Genomic DNA, 19,713 nt, shown 5'->3' with positions numbered 1-19,713 from the left:
GGAAAGAGATATTGCAAGGTCAACGTAATGCGCAAATAAAGTTTTAGAAGAGACAGTCATGCCTGTCCCACAACAATAATTATCATCTGCCTTGCTTGTGTTTCCTTACTTGAAAACTCTGCGCTCGCTACTTTTCTGCCGAGAATGCTATCTGACGTTGATAACGCGCATGCCGTTCGCGACCTGGAAGTACCGGACTCGCAGCGTTAAAGAAAAGAAATGCGGACAAGACAGATGACGCATATTGTTAGGTGACAAGTGCCAAAGGGTGCAAACTTGTTTAGTAGTGCGTCATCTACCCGAGCGCTCGTCCATTGTTGTAAGTCACGTGATCAAGCGAGCGCTATGGGGTAGAAGAGCGGGCGTCTCTTCCTCTAGCCCGGCCGTGGCTGTACATGGCTGTCCGCGCGGCTGAGCGTATATGTGGCCCGCGCACGGAATCTTGGAAGTAATTGGCAGTGGGTGCAAAGGCTAAGGACAAGCCGAGATGTCTGGCAGACTTTATAAATGCTGTTTCCCCGCTCGCCTAGTTTTGGAGGTCATGTAATCTAAGTTTGGCACACGCGGTGAAGTCAGAGCAGCACGAAAGCATTCGCTTCTAGCGCTATTCATCGCCATATAGCGTTGTGATAGGGAGTGCTCGCAGTCATCTAGTGAGATCCGTTCGTGTTTCTCTGTGCGCGCGTGATACCATGCTTATTAATTTAATTATTAAGTGATGCTTACTGCAATTCGTACGGCCGATAAAAGCAATAACCTTACTTCGTGAAATTGTCTAATGCTTTGCTACCGCTATCAATGCTTCGCCTTTGGGAGAAACTGATATTTTTTTCTACCTTTTTTTTTTTGCAGGTTTCGTTCTTGCTTCAGTTTCCAACATACTTGAGAATAATGCTCAAAAGTCCACTGCTAGAGGAGTACGACTTGAGCAGCCTGATGATGGTTAGTTTAGCTGGAAGCACAGCGCCGCCAGACTTAGTAGCTGAGGCCCGGGCCAAGCTAAAGGTCTTTGCGGTCGGGCAAGGTAAGCACTTTGTGGACACGTAAATAATCTATGGAGGACATATGTTTCTGAAAGGGATACATCCTTCTAGAAAGCATTAAAATGAAAAGCTTACCTTCATCTGACGGAGTCTAGGCAGACACTGAGTGCAGGTATAGGCTACTGGACAGTGATACAATTACCAAGATGTGGCAGTTAACTTCGAATTAGCGATAATTCCCTATATTTATGTGTTTTAAACTAGCACGCGACAGTTATACAACATTGTACTCCGGCGCCAGTAGCAAAATGTTCGTGACAAGAACGATAAGTAATGTGATTGAGCAATAATTACGTAGTGGAAAATGTTAATACATCACAATATCCTCGAGGATGTCAATTACGTGAATGCGAACCACGTTTGTTGTCTTAGGTGACCGGCAGCTAAGCCTCTACTCCATTTGCGGTACATGGCGATAAAACATCGGAAAATGAAATTATTAGTACCACGTCCAACATCTACGTGCACGTCGACGCCATGGCGAGCAGTGAGCCAGGTTGCTTAGTTTGGAAAAATAAGCTTATAAATTCTGACAGCAGACATTGCGAAAAACGTGCAATTTGAGACAGCTTTGCTATCTGCACTAGTCTCGGGAGGTGAAGTCCTCCAGCTTTTCGATGAAAATATGTGTACTCTGACGTTTGTCAGGAGAAGCCATGTTTGCCACTTTCTTCGCCAATTTCTTTTCCGCGTAAACTGCCTGCAGTGAAGAGCTTGAGGAATTGCGTCAATCAACCATGAAAAAAGGAGAAAACCGACGAAAGGAAGAATGCAACGTGTCGGCCTCTGATACATAGCTCTGAAGAAACACTAACAACCCATTAAGCTTAACGAAGAGGGCACCAAATAATTGTATCAAGTACATCCTGCACAATTCCTTACAAAGGGTGAAAGGCGCACCACACCATCCATGCTTTACCCTCACTCTCACTAGACAGTGCTTAAGCTGATCTGCGTCACCGTATTGCGTTTCCTTTCGATTCCCAAATGCATAAGTGAACGACGGAGTCAATATCTAGTGCAGCTTTGACCGCACTGTATGTAAGTTAGTTTCATGACTGTTCATGCTATCGTTGGCATCATCCGTCTACTGCAAGCCACATATGGCGTTGTATAATAATTCGCGTCTACACAGGCTATGGGCTGACGGAGAGCTTCGGCGCTGGAACCTACTCTCTTGGAGTAAGCGTTGGCAGCGACTGCATCGGGGCGCCTAACTTCATGTCTAGCCTCAAAGTAAGTAAGCCGCTGTATTCCCAGCTTCACCTAATGTACCCGATATACATTTTGCTGATATGCAACCCACCGGCCGCTACAGCTGATGTTCTGCCGTTAACGTGATTCACGTGCAGGTCGTGGACATGATCACAGGAGAAAAACTTGGACCTGGTCAGCGTGGGGAAATTCGCATTAAGAGCCCGTGCTGCGCTATGGGATATCTGAACAACAGTCAAGCCACCGCGGAACTCTACGACGAGGAGGGATTTTTAAAAACAGGTGCGCAAAAGTGACTTTCCTCACAAAATTGCCACATCCCATGTACTCAGTTTATGAGCACCGCTGACAGGCATGCTACACCACACTTGCTTTACTAGCAGCTCGACTATAAGCATCCTGCAACTGAAGTATCTCTTCTAATAAACAATCTTGCGTTCCTACGGACAAGAAGCAGCGAACAATGACACGTATTCACATTGAAGCAAGTTCTCAAAAATTGATGTTGCCCTTAATTACTGTGATATGCCTAGGATTCAGCGCCCTTATTTAAGCGCAATTATCGTGTCTTGTTAAAATCTTATACTGTTGATGAAAATAGGAAGCTAACGTAACCTAACCGGACAAGCAGTATATGCAACAAGGCAGTGAAGAGTGTATGCCGGCTGTCTATCATGTGCAAGAGTGACGTAACTACAAGCTCTTTTCGCCAAGAGGTAATATGCACGAATATTCAGCGACAAGCATTAAATATACCTTGTTGCTGTGAGAGCGAAAATAGCACCGATATATAAGCTTTATTTTGTTTAGTTTCTTTTTCTTGACGTCAATGTCATGCCGAAGTTATGTCAATACATTTCTCGTTCGCACACGCTTATAGTGTGCGTAAAGGCTCGGGTATAGCGCTGCCAGTTTGCCAGCACTCGAAACGTTCTTACTCGCTTCGAGTGCTATTGTCTTTCATCGCAACCCAGGCCTCGTCAGAAATAACTGGCGAGTCAGCCAGTCCACCCAGAATCCACTCGTCAGGTACGTGTGATCGCTAGCCGGTCTCCACGATGACCGGACAGTAGACGGGTCACTGAGGTGAGGAGGAGTCGGTTTTAATACGTTAGCATTAGGAGTGTCAAAGAGAAAAAAAAATTGTATGTGTGATGTGTCGTAAATTGTATGTGAATGTGGCGAACACATTCAAAATTTAAAAAAAAATTGCCTGTGGCAGATAGATAGGACAATTGCAGTCCATGAGCTGGTCTACTCGAAGAGGCGGACATTACTTGGACAAAAAGTTAAAATCCATAATCAACTGATTCACAAAAATCACTAGTTAAATTTTTAAGTAATTACCTTATGGCACATATTGCGATTTACAAATTCTAGCCGAGGAATTCGCATATAGGTTCCACTTCCGCATCCGACAGCTTACGGCTGGCGTACGCGACAAGTTCCCTTCCATAGGGTCGCGCTGAACAAATACGGCTCCCAAGCCAACCTGGCTGACATCAGCATGAATCAGGGTAGCCCATTTTTCACTGAAGTGGCTCATCACTGGATAACGAGTAAGCTGATGTTTGAGGACTTGAAAAACGTTTTCCAGTGATGGGTCCCATTCAAACATCACTCCTTTTTTTAGTAGGTCCGTGAGAAGAGCCGCAGTTGCAAAATTTTCTACAAACTTTATCAAATACGAAGCGATACTAAATATGACTACACCTGCTTTAAAGAAGTTGGCATGGGGTAGTTGGCTACCGACAGCTGATATCCTCTCGGGTGTGGCTGGATACCGCGCTCTGAGATAGTGTAAGCGAGGTAAAAGATCGAGGCAGGATTAATTGACACTTCTCTCGGTTCAACCTGAATCGCACAGCGCACAACTTTGTCAAAACGTCATCCAACTTCTGAAGATGTTCTTCTTCACTTGTACCGACAACTAAAATATCGTCCAAGTACACGACGCAGGCTTTATCTTTGAGCGAGCCCAGTACAGTCTGCACGGAGCAGTACGCAATCCGAAAGGCATGCGGCTGAAGTCGTACAATCCCGAAGGAGTATGGAACGCAGTTTTAAACTTGTCTTCTTCGGCAACCTCGATTTGCCAATACTCCGCACGTAAATCAAGTGACGAAAATATGTTTGAATTCCGCACCATATCGATGGCGTCATCAATGCGGGGCAGTGAATACGAGCTGGGTATGGTATGCTTATTCAGCACACCGTTGTCAACGCAAAACTGCATGGTACCTTTTTCTTTTCTTTCTTTTTTTTTTGCGAGCAAGGATTACAGGTGCGGCCCACGGGCTAGGAGATGGTCGGATGACTCCAGCGGCTAGCATTTATTGCACTTGTTTGTCAATAACAGCACGCTCTCTTTCAGCATAGCGCCGCAACGGAACACATACGGGTGGGTGGTTGTCAGAAAAAAATATGGTGGATCAGCAACTGGGTTCGGTTCGGAGGCGCTAGGAAGGTTGCTGAATGCAGCTATGAAGGCGCCACTACAGCTGGTCCACATTAAGTGGCTGTGCCCTTCGTAGAGGTGCCACGCCCGAGCGGCTCCACGCAGATGTTCTTCGCGAATGCTTTTTGATGTCCGCTGGCCAAGCGTGGCTGGCGGCGAAAGTTCACTGCGCGAATCCAGATGTCCGGGTCGTCCTGGAATCCGTGGAACTCTGGAAGCAGGGTTGTTGCTTTCGTTGGACGGGCGGCACTTTCAGCTGATAAAACAACGCTATGTTCTACAGCTGCTTAACAAGCGCGTCGAAGACGTCGCTGAACACCGCCATGCTTTGAAGCTGCGGAGAAGGCCTGAACGGCGTCTTCAGACAGTGTCGTGGGGACTCGCGGAGAACCATTCTGTCCCGGTGGCCTGCTGGAGGCCAGGTCTTCGCAAATAGCTGTGTTAGACGACTGCGCTATTGTAAGAGAGAGACGCACAGGCTCCTAACCCCTAGAGCACCTTGTTCACTTCTACCTCCGTGTTCCTATCCATTTCAGTGTCCTGCTTCTTTCTTTAGACTTATATATATATATATATATATATATATATATATATATATATATATTCGATCGGGACGAAATCCACAAACGCCCGTGCACCGTGCATTGGATGCATGTTAAAGGACCCCAAGCGGTCAAAATTAATCCGGAGTCCACTCTATGGCGTTCCTCATAATCAGATTGTGGTTTTCGCATGTAAACAAGTAAAGTAATATATTATATTATTTATAATTTTCACAATATCTCCAATGCTATTCACTGCATGCTTGGAAGAAATAATCAAGCTATTAAACTGGGAAGGCTTAGGAATGAGGATCGACGGCGAATATTTCAGCAGCCTTCGGTTTGCAGATGACATTGTCCTGTTCAGCAACACTGGGTACGAGTTACAACAAATGATTGAGGACCTTAATAGAGAAAGTGTAAGAGTGAGGTTGAAGATTATTATGCAGAAGACAAGGATAATGTTCAATAGCATTGCAGGGAAACAAGAGTTCAGGATCGCCAGTAAGCCTCTGGAGCCAATAGAGGAGTACGTTTACCTAGGTTAATTACTCACAGGGGATCCTGATCATGAGAAGGAAATTTACAGAAGAATAAAAATGGGTTTTAGTGCATACGGCAGACATAGTCAGATCCTGACTGGGAGCTTACCACTATTATTAAGAAGAAACTTATACAATTAATGCAATCTACCTATGCTAACATATGGGGCACCAACTTGGAGGTTCACAAAGAAGCTCGAGAACAAGTTAAGGACCGCGCAAAGAGCGATGCAATGAAAAATGGTAGGCATAACGTTAGGAGAAAGGAAGAGAGCGGAGTGGATCAGAAAGCAAACGGGCATAGCAGATATTCTAATTGATATTAAGAGAAAAATGGAGCTGCGCAGCCCACGTAATGCTTAGGTTAGATAACCGGTGGACCGTTAGGGTTACAGAATGGGTGCCAAGAGAAGGAAAGCGCAGTCGAGGACGACGGAAGACTAGGTGGGTTGATGAAATTAGGAAATTCGCAGACACAAGTTGGAATCGGTTGGCGCAAGACAGAGTTAAGTGGAGATCGCAGGGAGAGGCCTTCGTCCGGCAGTGAACATAACCAACTGATCTGCGCTGGGGATAATATCCCTCATTCTCAGGGCGCGCATGGACGTGAAAAACGCTGCTGTCTGACTCACAAAGTCAGGTTCGTGTAAACACCACAGCTGGCGAGTCGGGATGACCTCGCCCGACCCGCCAGCTGGCTCGACCCACACCTTTCGCTTTCATGTATACTGTAGACCGTTTCATCGGGCGAGGAGGATAGGGCGCGCGGAGAGCCTTTCCTCCTCTCTGGCTTGGGCGATCCGGCGCGGCGCTGCTTGAAAGTATTGCTGTCGCGTGCTCCGGAACGATTTCGAGATGTTTTAGATCTTACTTTGTGAAATTTACGCCATATTCGTTCATATAAGGTCGTCAGGGAAGCCTTTCGGTGCATTGGTAACTACTGTAGGCAGAAATATATCTTGGGGGCGCAAAAATGTGACTCGCATGATCAGCCGCGGTGTACGCGCATTATCAGTCGCGGTGCGTGTATGTGTTGTTTACTATTTTGCTTATATCGATTTAATTCAACAAAAAAAACCAGCGTCTCTGTATTACCAGAATTAAATAGTAAATCAGCTCACTGCCTGATCAATTGGCGTAGGGAGTAAAACAAAACATAAGAGCGCATGCTCGTGCACGGCCAACCTAAGGCAACCACGAAACATATGAGCGGCAGGCGCTATCAAATATTTGTGATACACTGGCATCGTTCTCACGCATTTCAAGTCTAGTATTCTTGAAATTACCATATGTCTACGCTAGCCTTGCTGCATGAGGCCCATGGCGCTGCTCAACACAGCGATCACTGCGGTTGGTGAGCCAGCACGATACATATATAAGCTGTGTGCTTCGGCATTGCCTTTTTGGCCTGTATACAGCCATAATATATGAGAGGGTTCGCATAAAAAGAATGCGATGGCTATTTTTGAGCGCCAAATTTCCGTAATACGTGTGAGTGCGTCGTAGAGAACTGAACGAACACAACCGAAAAAAAATTTGGTTATCATCCTCTTTCTCTAAAAAGCAAGAGAAAACGGGCTAACGCCGCACAACGTTTATAAATATATAACCGCTGATGCCGTATGCTCGGACCATGCACTATATAGAACAAAGATATCTGTAATCCAGAACCTACTACTGCTTAGGACGCTCACGCAGTTCGTAAACGGTCGCTTTGCTGGACAAGCTTAACTCAGACTGTAAGGTATGCTACTATTACTAGCCAAAACTATTTTATTCATGGGTGGAAGCTTCATCCATCCAACCAAGTAGTCACGCAATGTAACCTGCAGCGAACAGTTTGAACGCTTGTCAAAGTATAACAGCACAGCTCCTATCGTAGCAGAACGGTACCCACGCTGTTACGATCGTCGCGTATGTTTCATGGCCCCTAAACCGCAGCTTAGAAGTAGAGGATACTACTGCAATAGGTCACATTAGTGATTGGAACATTCGGAAATACACAATTGCCCTCCGAGGCTGATTGTAGGCTCAAATATGCGTGCACCCCCTCCCCCCCCCCCCCCCCCCCATCGCGCTGCGTGTTCCGTCCACCTCAACACCAGCAGAAATTCTGGCCATGGCACCTTAAACCACTTCAGCAAGTCTCACAGAACTGTTTACCACGTAGAAGACGCACGTCATACTAAACAGACCGCACGACCGCGAAAACAAACGTCAGAACCTACCGCCGAGCGTATACCTGCCATGCCAAAGACCGCTTTCACCCAAGCCAGTATGGCGCTGCTCATAGGCGGCGCCACTGCGTTCACAATATGGCGGCGCCTACGAAAAAACGGTCTATAGGCACGCGACGAACGCTTGGTAGAGATGAAGACCGCGAATATGTTTCAAAACGCCCAGTTTCGCACTGTTCCGGAGTGAACACACCGGAAGTGTGTCAAATCGCGAGCACTCCTAATCTTCCAGTCGAACGTTCACGCGCAGGTGACGTGGGCTACTACGACGACCAAGGCCTATTCTACATCACGGACCGCATGAAGGACCTGATCAAGTGCATGGATCAGCAGGTGCCTCCCGCCGAGCTCGAAGGGCTATTGCGGCAGCACGGGGCTGTTCACGACGTTGCCGTGGTCGGTGTGCCACACGACGAATACGGCGAGGTGGCGAGAGCTTTCGTCGTGCTGAACGAAGGCCACGAGCCAAGCGAGACGCTCAAGGATGCCCTCTTGAATATTGTGGCTGGTACGCGTGCCGATTCTTTGTGCGAGCACTAATCTACGGCGGCCTTGTATAGCATCGAAACCCGCTACGAAGCGTGCCCTTTAATTTTCCCTTATTTTACTAAATACAATAAATGCAGTGGCGTTGAAATTTTTTTGTTACAGGTTAACGATGCCGTCTGGAGAAAACGGATGGTCAGATCTGGCAAACTGGCTATTCGCGAAGATTTCTCTTCGATCGTTTTATTTAAAGGCTCTCATCAACAATAAACGAATACTTACAATAGCATGCGGAAATTGGCTAAGCTGTCGCGCACAAATAGCCGTGCGGCTGCGCGGCGGCTCAGCCAAGCAAGTATCCTATTACAGCGAGTGCTGTAGGTTGTATGGTTGGCCAAGTACTCCTGTCGCCCTCACCTTCAGTTAACCACTTGTCTTTCTTTTCATTTCTTTTTTGCTTCTTTCTTTTTTAAACCGTAGACTGCCGCCATTTACAGAATATGCAGAAACTACTATACCATTTTACTAATCAGCAATGCGCCCCTACAGAAAAGTGAATTATGGCTACTTTGACCTTGCGCATGAAATTGAAGCGAATCAGCATACTGTATACGGCAACTCGAAATAATGATGGGACAACAAAATATGAACTTCACTGCAGATGCAACTATACTGTCATAAATTCCGTAGATGTGTTCAAGCTAGTTCTTTAATTTCCTGATCTTGACGTTGTGTACAATTTTGGAATTATCATTTACATGCTATTGATACAATGTAAAAAGAATAAGTCGCTTATCAAGCATGCTATGGTTCTTAAGCATGCCATTTCATAGTCTATCGTGACTGGTTCTGATGTAACAGTGTACATCTGGCAGATCTGCGCAAGTATGAAATCATAAGTAAATTGCGGTATATATACGGACAGACATTGCATTAACTATACCTATATTATATCAGGGTCATCGTCATCACTCCGTGAGAGAAGTCAATGCTGCAGCTTTTTGTCAGCGTCTGTCTCATTTATTTTAAATCGGAAATGAATATACTCCGTTCTGGATATCTGTGGATTATTTCCGTCACAGATCAGGCAAGCTACCAGAAGCATCTGCACGGTGGACTTGAATTTGTCAGCAGCATTCCGAAGTCCTTCACGGGCAAGCCACTACGTGCCGCTTTGCGGGACACCTACGCGAAACGCCTGCAGGCATCGCAGTAGGAAACTACGGCGCGGTCATCCAACGTTGTCCAACAGCTCGTGTATCAAGGTAGTGCACACTACTTCGCACCTTCTCTTCAAACGTACAGTCTTTGTTAAAGTCGTGTTCAAGAGACACTAAATAACCGGGATAAATCCGTGGAGAATGCAAGCAACTACTGCAAAAAGTTTCCATTCATCTGGTGGGAAATCGTAGATTATATTTGGAGAAAACGCCGGCTAAGCTTCCCCTTTTTGAATAACCTTGGAATCCTAAGCGTCGGTATACGTCGGCACAACGTTGTCACGTATTTGAAAGTACTTTCTCGTATTTCCGCGGTTCTGGCGCAAAAAAAAAAGAAAAACGATTCCCAAAACTTGCCAACTCTTTGATTGTTGTATAATCCGACGTAGTTCTTCTTTACCGACAAGTAATTCGACCACAGACGCAACTAGGCGCCGTCAAAATCCATCACGTCACGGCGAGGTGGTGTAGGAAGTTCAGCACACCGCCGGCGCCAGTTTTATATTTCTGACTCCTTTAAAACATACTTAAAACCCTTTTATGGTAAGAGCGGCCGTTTTGGCATTGCAGAAGCGTAATTTACTAATACGGCTTAACATTTAATTATATCTTTACGAGCTACAATATGGTGGACTTTTTTTTTTGAGGAACACTTAAAAGAAAATGTTAAGCTGTATTTGTAAATAACGCTTCCGGGATATACCAGAAACTATAGCCTTATCGTGAGCGCAGTCTCCATGAGCCAGAAAGGACGCAGGAAATGGAAGACTGGTTCGAAGTTCCCACAGTAGCCCTTCGTGACGTCATGAGATTTTGATAGGGCATGCTCGGGAATATGTAATAACATGTCGATAGACGAGGGCTCTAAACTGCATTCTAGAGAAGCTGCCAAGACTGGACAGCGAGTTTTGAGACGTTTTCCTGAACGAAAATACCTCGAAGTACGTGATGTTAGACGTACCGGCACTGCGGTTGAGACGCGAAATTCAAGAAGGGAAATGTTGCCGTTCATTTTATTAGCTGACCGTCAACCTTGTTCCGTCACACAACTGAGTGAATATCGAGTGTCGAAGAATATATTTTACCGGGCTGGTAGCAAAATTCTTCTGTGCGGTTTAGTAATGGTGTGGTGAATTTGAAATGCACGACAAATCACAATATTCTTTTGGCGGATAAAATTAAGCGCTAATTAACTTTTCATTGTCAACACTGAGTACATTAATTTACGTGTGCGAAGCAGGTCATTCTTAAAGGCGCTTCACTCTGTAAACACGTTGCCTTAGGTGATTCTAAGTCACGATAGGCGTCGCGAAAACTGTAGTCCATGAGTTGGAGCCTGACGCAACGATATGGGGCCCACTCGATTGCATCTGCACTTCATGAACTGGTTAAGGCCCGTTTGGTTCCCTCTTCCTGCTGTCCAGCGCTTCCTTCTCGAAACAGGCACGTATTTCGCCTCCGCCAACTTGCAAGAGATGCTATGAATTCCTTCGGCACAAAACTTGCACCGTGTGAAATGAATCGCGATTCGCAGATTCCACCGCACTGCACTTGTGAAAGAGACAATGAAATATTCAACAGATTGCTTGATTTTATGAGCATTTTACAAAAGTTGATCCATGTTGAACCGGTCTGGCAAAGGCAGTATCTTAGCCGCGAATCGATTTCTGAAGCGCTGCAGCAAAACAGATAGACGAGAAACTTCGCCAACCACTCGCTCTTGCATTTCTACCTCTCTCTTTCTGGACATGGCACGTACCCAAGGCCAAGAAACGATGTTAACATAGATGACACTTTACGTATTTGTTAAATTTAATATGTTTTTACGCAATTCCCGCGTTGAATGGAAAGCGCATGAAAGAAAAAAAAATAGGGAGTCCTGGGTTTCACTCTGAGAGGACTGACATCTGCAATGGCGAAGAGCCGTCAATGCCGGTTGATTTTTTGTGATTTATATGTGAACAGCACGTTTGCGACTCTCGCTCCCCAGGCCATTTGAGTGGCAGTCACATTCATTTCCTCACTCCTATTTGCCCTACACGTTTGCATTCCCCTTCTGCCTTCTACATATTTCGCTCCGCAACTTCCTTCCCTGTCACTTGCTCTACCACACATGAGTGACGCCGATATTAGAAATCTCAAACAGCGCACGAGCTGCTGCTTGAGTGTAACATCTGCTGTTGTTACTTCCTCAATACACGCGCAGACACCACCACTATCCAAGTTTGCGTCGCGCACGTTACAAAGCACGCGCCAAGTTTTGCGAGAGTTCAGTGATCCCGCCAAACCACGACTTACTGATGCAGTGTTGGCATTATTTATATGTATATATATATATATAAAATGCCAACACTATATATAAGTGTATGGGAAAACGGCGCCGCGGTAGCTCAAGTGGTAGAGCATCGCACGCGAAATGCGAAGGTTGTGGGTTCGGTTCCCCCCTGCGGCAAGTTGTTTCTTCATGCACTTTAATTTCCATTAATTTATCGTTTCTTTATTTCATTTATTAAGCACAAGTAATTTCCGCTATGTTGTCCTTGGTGTCAGTGTTTGTTGGCTTCTTATGATATACCCGCCGTGGTTGCTCAGTGGCTATGGTGTTGGGCTGCTGAGCACGAGGTCGCGGGATCGAATCCCGGCCACGGCGGCCGCATTTCGATGGGGGCGAAATGCGAAAACACCCGTGTGCTTAAATTTAGGTGCACGTTAAAGAACCTCAGGTGGCCTAAATTTCCGGAGTTCTCCACTACGGCGTGCCTCATAATCATAGAGTGGTTTTGGCACGTAAAACCCCATAATTATTTTTTCTTATGATATGACTAATAAAAATCGGGCCCCTCGGTCAACCCCCTTTCTTCTCGTTTATATATATATATATATATATATATATATATATATATATATATATATATATATATATATATAAATATATATATATATATATATATATATACAAACATGCTATTTCATTCACCTCCAGCCCGCTTCGGGCGGCGAGAAAAAATACGATGAGCGATTGCACAGTGCCAGTAACATAACCCCCTATTTTCTGCCACTCGAAGCCTGTCTCGCGTTACGGCGTCGAACGTAGAGTCTAGCGCAACGCCCGCAGGGCAGCTTAAGCGGCAAAAGGCCATAGGAAAGGGAGATCGACATGTGCCAGGCCGATTCTGCGAGGACGAGCAGCTAAGGTGAGAAGGCTGATGCCTTGACGCGCACTCTCTTTCCGCGCGCCGGAGGTCACGTGACCTGCTGAGCTTTAAAATTCCTCCATGTTTCGGAGGCACGGCTCAGTTATATGGTAGAAGGAGCGGTAGCACGGAACGTTCGCTTGCGAGGGGTGGCCGCGTGGCGTCATTCTGCCTCCTATAGTTTCCCTGACACCTCGCGTGTTTAGTTAGTAAGAGAATGTTCACTGCAATTTGCCCTGCCCGCAAAACTACCAGTCTTCGACTCGATGTAATACTCTGCTACCATTGTCAATCGTTCTAGTTATCCACTCCACCGTCATATCTCGTTGATATTTATGAAGCCAGATTGCACGAGATCAGCTATGCTTGATTGCTACGTCGCGGCCCGCACCAACGTGCCCGCTAGTGCATGTCCCGGCCACGCCACCACGCTTACCTACGTTCGTTTTGCGCAGTAAAGACGAGTCTTTGGGATAAAATTTCGCCACGGCGACAAGCTTTAGCATCCTCACTAGATTGCTCTCAAGCGTGTTGTGAACCAACGAACTTGACTGTGTTATCCAATGGCCTCATCAGCGCCACAATGATGACGGTGTGGTCTTGTTGGTGCTTCTTGACTAAAGGTGTTTGAGCGCAGGGAGGACAAAAGGAGGCACAGCTAGTAGACGCGTCGAGTGTGCCTTCTCTTGTCCTCTCTCTCTCTCTGGGCTGTCGATTATTTCGGCAGCAGCCATAGAGTTTCCTACAATACATTAGAGAGAACCATGGGAAGTACATGGATTTGTCTGGTCTTTGCGCTTGTGGATTCAGACGTCCTTGTGGATTCGTTTATTGCGCTTTGTATGCCTTCATTGTCGTACATTTCAGAGCAATCCATAATTTTCTAAGTGCGGAAGACACTGCGAACACGCGCAATCGCTACTAATTGTTACGGTTCAGCTTGTCGAAGTGGCCAAATCAAAACACGCCAAGTGTATCAACACGCTGGCTTGCGCGCGATAAATTCATAAGGGCGTTATATGTCGCTTGTCGATGCGTGCGTCCGTGGCGTCATTGCTCAAGTTCTGCCATCGGACAATTTTAACAATGTGTATTTAATTATTTGTTACGCACTACATTGTTGAAAATGACGAGTTGACAAAGTCACGATGCCGTGTGAAGTCGGAAGGACGAAGTTTAGGCAAACCCACGTAGTTCCCCATAATTGCCACGGTGGCTCAACCGCTCCCATTGCAGCTCCCATAGGCGCTAGCGCCAGAGTTCCCTCTACAGTAGCTGTTGTATGAAAGTCTGTGACGGCAGCGACATTCCGATCGGCCAACATTACTGCGCCACGGCTCCATGTCGGAAAAACGAGCGCGGCTGTGGCGATATTGATAAGGGAGCTATGAAAACGCTGCTATCAGGCCATTACGCAGTGACGCAGGCCAGCAGCGAAATTATTGCGGCCAAGTTGCTTCAACCAGGATGCCGGATAAGGCAGGGCATCGAGTTCGTTCGTATGCAGGGCGTTTGAGCTCGCCTTCTAATTCAACAGGGGGAAAATGGTTGAGGAAAAGTAGCGTGGTGGCGTACAGATTAATTCGATGTTTTCCACGACACCCTCGAACTTCATTATTTGAATATGTAGGAAAAAAAACATTTGGAAGATGAATGTATGACCTGAGCCATTTAATTAATTGACTGGAGCACCACTGTACGTCAGTTTTATCCGCGTATACGGCATCTGTATTGCCTAATAAACTTGGCTGAAGTTAGCAGGGACATCATCTGTATAGTAAACCACTAAAAAAGCAAGCCCTAGTGATTTACTAAAGCTTGCAGCGCACGAAACCTCATACCGCTATCACTTGTAGCTGTAGCTTCATTTATCTCTACCACTCCTTTTTATTCCACGTTGGCACAGCCCACTCTGATGCGACGATTTCATATGCCTTCCCAACAGACGCCACCTGCCAGTTCAGAGCCAGCAAGTGTAACGGCATGGACGCTCTCGGTGGCCTTCCAGCACTCGACGTCTGATCACCTCACCACAGAAACCTTTCGTCTACGAGCGCCTTCTTCACCAGATTCCGTCGGCTAAGATATCGTCGCAGGCCTTCCAGCATCTGTAATAAAACAACTGGCGTTACTGGAGACAAATATATAATCTTTGCCATTTAAATACGTCAACTCATTTTACTGGAAAAAAGAAAGATAAAAAAATTGTAGGACTACAAAATGTGATATGTGAACATAAGCTACTGCAGAAGCTGCGGTCGCTCAGCGCCATAGAAACAGTGGAACTACAGTGAACTCTCACTTGAGTGAACTTGAAGTGACCGAAAAAAATAGTTCACTTAACTGAAAGTTCACTAAACTGAATATCCACTAGACCAACATAAGACATGGCATACAGACTCAAAAGTTTGAAGTGCAATTCATGGAGTAAAAGACATGGTATCCATAGTGTTAAAAACGTGTGAAATGGAATTTGTACATACCAATGAAAAACACACCACGTGGGTCGTTTGTGTGCACACGCGGAACCGACGAGACTGGAAAGAAAGAGACGACGACCATGGCACGACTAGCCGGTCGGAAAAAAACGCACCATGTGGTTTGTGGTATGAGAGATCGCCGCTTTGCTTTGGCGGGGTTGTAAGCACCAGCGATGTTACATTGTTTATGGCCTCCGAGATAACATGCTTGCTCGTTTTGTGCGGGCAATCTCGGAGGCCATGTCTCGTTGCCGTTCGTTTTCCGCTTTGCCCCAGGGGCGCTGTAGCACCAGCGACGTTACATTGCCGGTGGAGCGGCGGTTTGATGAGGGCGGGCATCGGTTGCGCCTGCAGTGCAGTGCATGCAAGCCTTGGTCCTCTGAGAGAGTTCGTTAAACTGGAATATTGACTGATCCGAAATTCGTTTAAGTGAAGCATTTTTGCATAGAATCTATAAGAAAACTGCCGGGGATTTTTAAAAAGTTCGTTATTCTGAAATATTCGATAAACCGACGTTCGTACAACTGAGAGTTTACTGTATATAGTCGCGTATATATATATACGCGACTATATACAGTAAACTCTCAGTTGTACGAACGTCGGTTTATCGAATATTTCAGAATATATATATATATATATATATATATATATATATATATATATATATATATATATATATATATATATATATATATATATGTGTGTGTGTGTGTGTGTGTGTGTGTGTGTGTGTGTGTGTGTGTGTGTGTGTGTGTGTGTGTGTGTGTGTGTGGAGAGAGAGAGGAACAGAGAACAACCTTCTTAGAGTGGAAAATATTATAAGGAGGGGTGGTCGGAGTCCCTCAGTCCAGGACCCCACTGGCCTCTACCGCCCGCCTGACCTGGCTGATTAGGGACTTTTGTCTTGCCAGGTCGGAGCAGGCGAGCTGTGCCTCTCACTGCTCCATAGTATTACTGTTATTTGACCTACGAAAGTGCTTACTGCACTCCGGGGTTACATGTATTAGGGTGGGTATGCCACCGCACCAAGGACAGTTGGCCCTATAGCGAGTGGAATACATGACGTTTAGCAATTTTCAATGGGGAAATAACCAGTCCGTACATTGCACCAATCGGCAGCCTCTTCCCCGCTAAGTTGTAGGTGAGGCTGCGGGTATTTTCTGCGGACTCCGCGCTGATGAGCAAGGACGTCTTTGGAATTTAAATTGATGGGATTTTAAAAGGGATAGTGGGAGTGGTTTCGGTTAGAAAAGGACGCTGTCGCTCGGTTAGTAGACCCTCGAGCTACCGCGTTAACCTGTTCGTTCCCCTGAACCTACGCATGACCCAGGCACCAAAGTAGGCAAAGACTTTTGTTGAAGGATTTGGGGATTATCGCGAGGCTAGCCGCTGTCTCGTGCCTCTTGAGAAACATGTGACATGTCTTCCGGAACTCCGTGACCACGACCGAGTCCACTCGCAAACGCTCTGCGTGAGCGAATGCGATCTCCACTGCTGACACTTCGGCTGAGGTGGAAGATCCCGCCGTGTGCGACGCGGTTATTTGCTGCTGGCAGATCACGTTCACGGCTGCCAGGGTGTACGTCTATTGGTATAGCGCTGCCCAGTCACCTCTGCATACGTAGCTGCGTCCGTGTAGTGCGTACGTACGTATTATACCTACGGTTGTTGGAGTACGTCGTTTGAATGTATTGTGCGCATGCGTTGCGTCTTTCCTTGTACTCAGGATGTATGTTTTTGGAAATTGGAGCTACAGTAATTTTGGATCTCATAGAAGGAGGGAGAGGTATGCCCAGTTCGGTGATATAAATGGGGTATGCTGGGATATTTAGTCGAGTCAATATTGCCCTACCAGTTTTTGTGAAGCTGGGGCATTCCCCTTTTGGCATCAGAGTGGCCTGCCTCAGTTCGTCGTAAGTATTGTGTACTCCAAAAGCTAGTATGCGCTCTGTGGAGGTACTTTAGGCATGCCGGGAGCCGCCTTGAAAGCGTTTCGGATTATCGTGTTATGCTGCCTTTCCTCCTCCCTGTTCAGAATTTGGTAAGGTAAGTCATACGTGATTCGACTAACCACTAAAGCATGTACGAGCCTTAGGGTATCGTCTTCTCGCATTCCCACCTTTCGATACGTCACTCGACGTATCATTTGGGCTGTGTCGTGCGTTGCGAATTTGAAGGCTTTGAGCATCTGTACTGTTTTCCCATCGCTCTGAAGCCACAAAACTAGGACTCGCATCGTGGTTACCTCTCGGACCGGTTGGCCCTCAACCACGACGTCAATTGACCCTCTGGTATTGTTTGCTTTCGCGTGTATCCGGATGACCTAGGATTTTTCGGGCGCGCACTTCAGCCTGATCCATCGGGAAAATTTCTCCACCGCTGATACTGCGCTTTGGAGCGTATATTCGTTATCCCGTAGGGAATCTCTGCTCGCCCACAGCGTGATGTCGTCCGCGTAGAGCGTGTAACCTAGATCTGGTATCGGATCCAGATCGCGCGCGAGGCGACACATTGCCATGCCGAAGAGCAGAGGAGATATTATCGCTCTTTGAGGCGTCACTTTGTTACGCATTTTAAATATCTCCGATGTGAGTTGGCCAATACTGGTGCTCACCTCGCGGTTGGAAATAAACATCTTTACCTAATTGAATGTGCGCTCACCACATCCCCTGGGTTCGAGTTCCTCGAGTATTGTATTGCGGCGTGAGAGACGATGTCGAATGCTCCTTTGAGGCCTAGTGCTAGGACTATAGTCTCTCGTCACCGTACGGTATATTAGTTAGAATTTCATCCCTAAGTAAGAGGAACGCGTCTTGACACGATCAACCCGCGCGAAATCCTACCATGGAGTGCGGGAACCAGCTCCGCTCTTCCAGATAGCGCTGCAATGTGCTATTGATCACCCCATCATAGCGCTTACCCAGTATTCCGAATGGCGTGTAACAACCCGGGCAAAAAGGATGCTCAAAAGACCATGCCTAATCGAAACGGAGGATGGATCCCTAATTTGCTATGGTTGTCTCGAGTGGTTGCCGGTCTGGCGGGCGCCCCACAGTGATTACAGGCCCCTTTGTGCGTGTGCGTGAGAAGGGGAGAACCCTTTTCACAAACTGTGCGACTCTAGGGGAGCACCCTTTCCGCGAACTGTCCGACTCTAGGGGAGACCCTTTCGGCGAACCAAACAGGACCCGCGGGTTGGCGCCAGAGAGGCAAGCACGTGCAACGTCGCCTAGGAGAAAGGATCAGCCGCCCATCCCCGAACAGACTCAGTGCATGCCAAGTGAGGTTGACGTGAGCAAGATCCCGCCTACGATTTTAGCGGGCCTATTAAAGCGGCCCCGCAATGTATTTTTCAATCATTCATTCATTCTCTTATTCTATATCCTTGACCAACCATTGAATAAACAGTGCAAGTTTCGCACTAGAAATCGTCTCGTCCCTGCCTGGTCGCCATGGTCTACCGGACGCCTGCAGCCTGCCGACAACGCCACGCTATCCAATAGTAACCCCGGTCGAAGTTCGAGAAACCGGAGTCGCAACACCAGCCACGACGTGAGTGATACCGACCGGAGTGTATCGATCGAGGGATTATTTTGTGGTTTGGGGATCATGATTATTTTAGCCAATTCTCATTCTTGGGACAAGTCTTCCTTGGCCCAGCACTCGCTATTGAAAATCTTTGTTATTTTCGCTAGGGCCGCCGAATGCATGTTTAGAATTATTGAACGGTCGAGTCTGGACCCGGTGCCGAGGTTTTAACTGCGGCTTGTGGCGCCTCGTTCACCTGCGCATAAGTTATTTCTTCATCTAATTTAGGATTGGCCTCCCCTGCGTATTGTCTCATCGCGTAGGGCGATCGCGTCGCGGGTGAGAGTCCTATGCACTTATTCTCAAGAGCGTAGACTAGTTGTTCTGTACCCTCGAAGTTATCTGCTATAATTTTGGAGCTTCTTGTTATTTTCAGTACGTGCGCTCATCGGGTCTAGCATGCTTCGTAGTACTCGCCACGTACTGGTCGTTCCCAGAGTCCCTGATAGGGTTCCACAGAACATCGCCCACTCGCTTTTAGCTAGCTCGTTGGTGTGTCCTTGGGCTATTTGCAACTACACCTGAGACAACGCATCGCTTTCTTGGTAGCCGCAAATTGCTTGTCAAGAACAGTGCTGAGCGATTGAAACCGCGATGCGCGGAGCGCGTGGCCACCGGCACTTTTTGCGCCACTAATGGGAGCTAGGGACACCGAGCTCGTCTAAGGAATTAGTAAGGACAGTGGCCGAGCTTGGAGATGAGAGGGAA

General features: G+C 46.8%; 2 protein-coding genes across 3 annotated transcripts in view; one reads left to right on the top strand and one right to left on the bottom strand.

Moving 5' to 3' along the window:
• The window catches only part of LOC126544844 (luciferin 4-monooxygenase-like), a 31,338-nt gene extending 16,237 nt beyond the window's left edge, over positions 1-15,101 (top strand). For both annotated transcript variants that reach the window (XM_050192354.3, XM_050192353.3), the window contains exons 7-12: positions 853-1,024; positions 2,179-2,279; positions 2,396-2,540; positions 8,288-8,545; positions 9,606-9,788; positions 14,883-15,101. In XM_050192354.3, the coding sequence (XP_050048311.1) occupies positions 853-1,024; positions 2,179-2,279; positions 2,396-2,540; positions 8,288-8,545; positions 9,606-9,739 (810 nt within the window). In that variant the 3' untranslated portion in view covers positions 9,740-9,788; positions 14,883-15,101. The remainder of the gene's footprint in view (positions 1-852; positions 1,025-2,178; positions 2,280-2,395; positions 2,541-8,287; positions 8,546-9,605; positions 9,789-14,882) is intronic.
• The window catches only part of LOC126543375 (meckelin), a 74,946-nt gene continuing 70,037 nt past the window's right edge, over positions 14,805-19,713 (bottom strand). Inside the window, exon 30 of the mRNA XM_055062147.2 lies at positions 14,805-15,045. Within this exon, the coding sequence (XP_054918122.1) occupies positions 14,965-15,045 (81 nt within the window). The 3' untranslated portion in view covers positions 14,805-14,964. The remainder of the gene's footprint in view (positions 15,046-19,713) is intronic.

This window comes from Dermacentor andersoni, chromosome 1 (genome assembly GCF_023375885.2).
Source record: "Dermacentor andersoni chromosome 1, qqDerAnde1_hic_scaffold, whole genome shotgun sequence".
Lineage (NCBI taxonomy): Eukaryota > Metazoa > Arthropoda > Arachnida > Ixodida > Ixodidae > Dermacentor > Dermacentor andersoni.
This window is presented reverse-complemented; position numbering and strand designations above follow the sequence as displayed.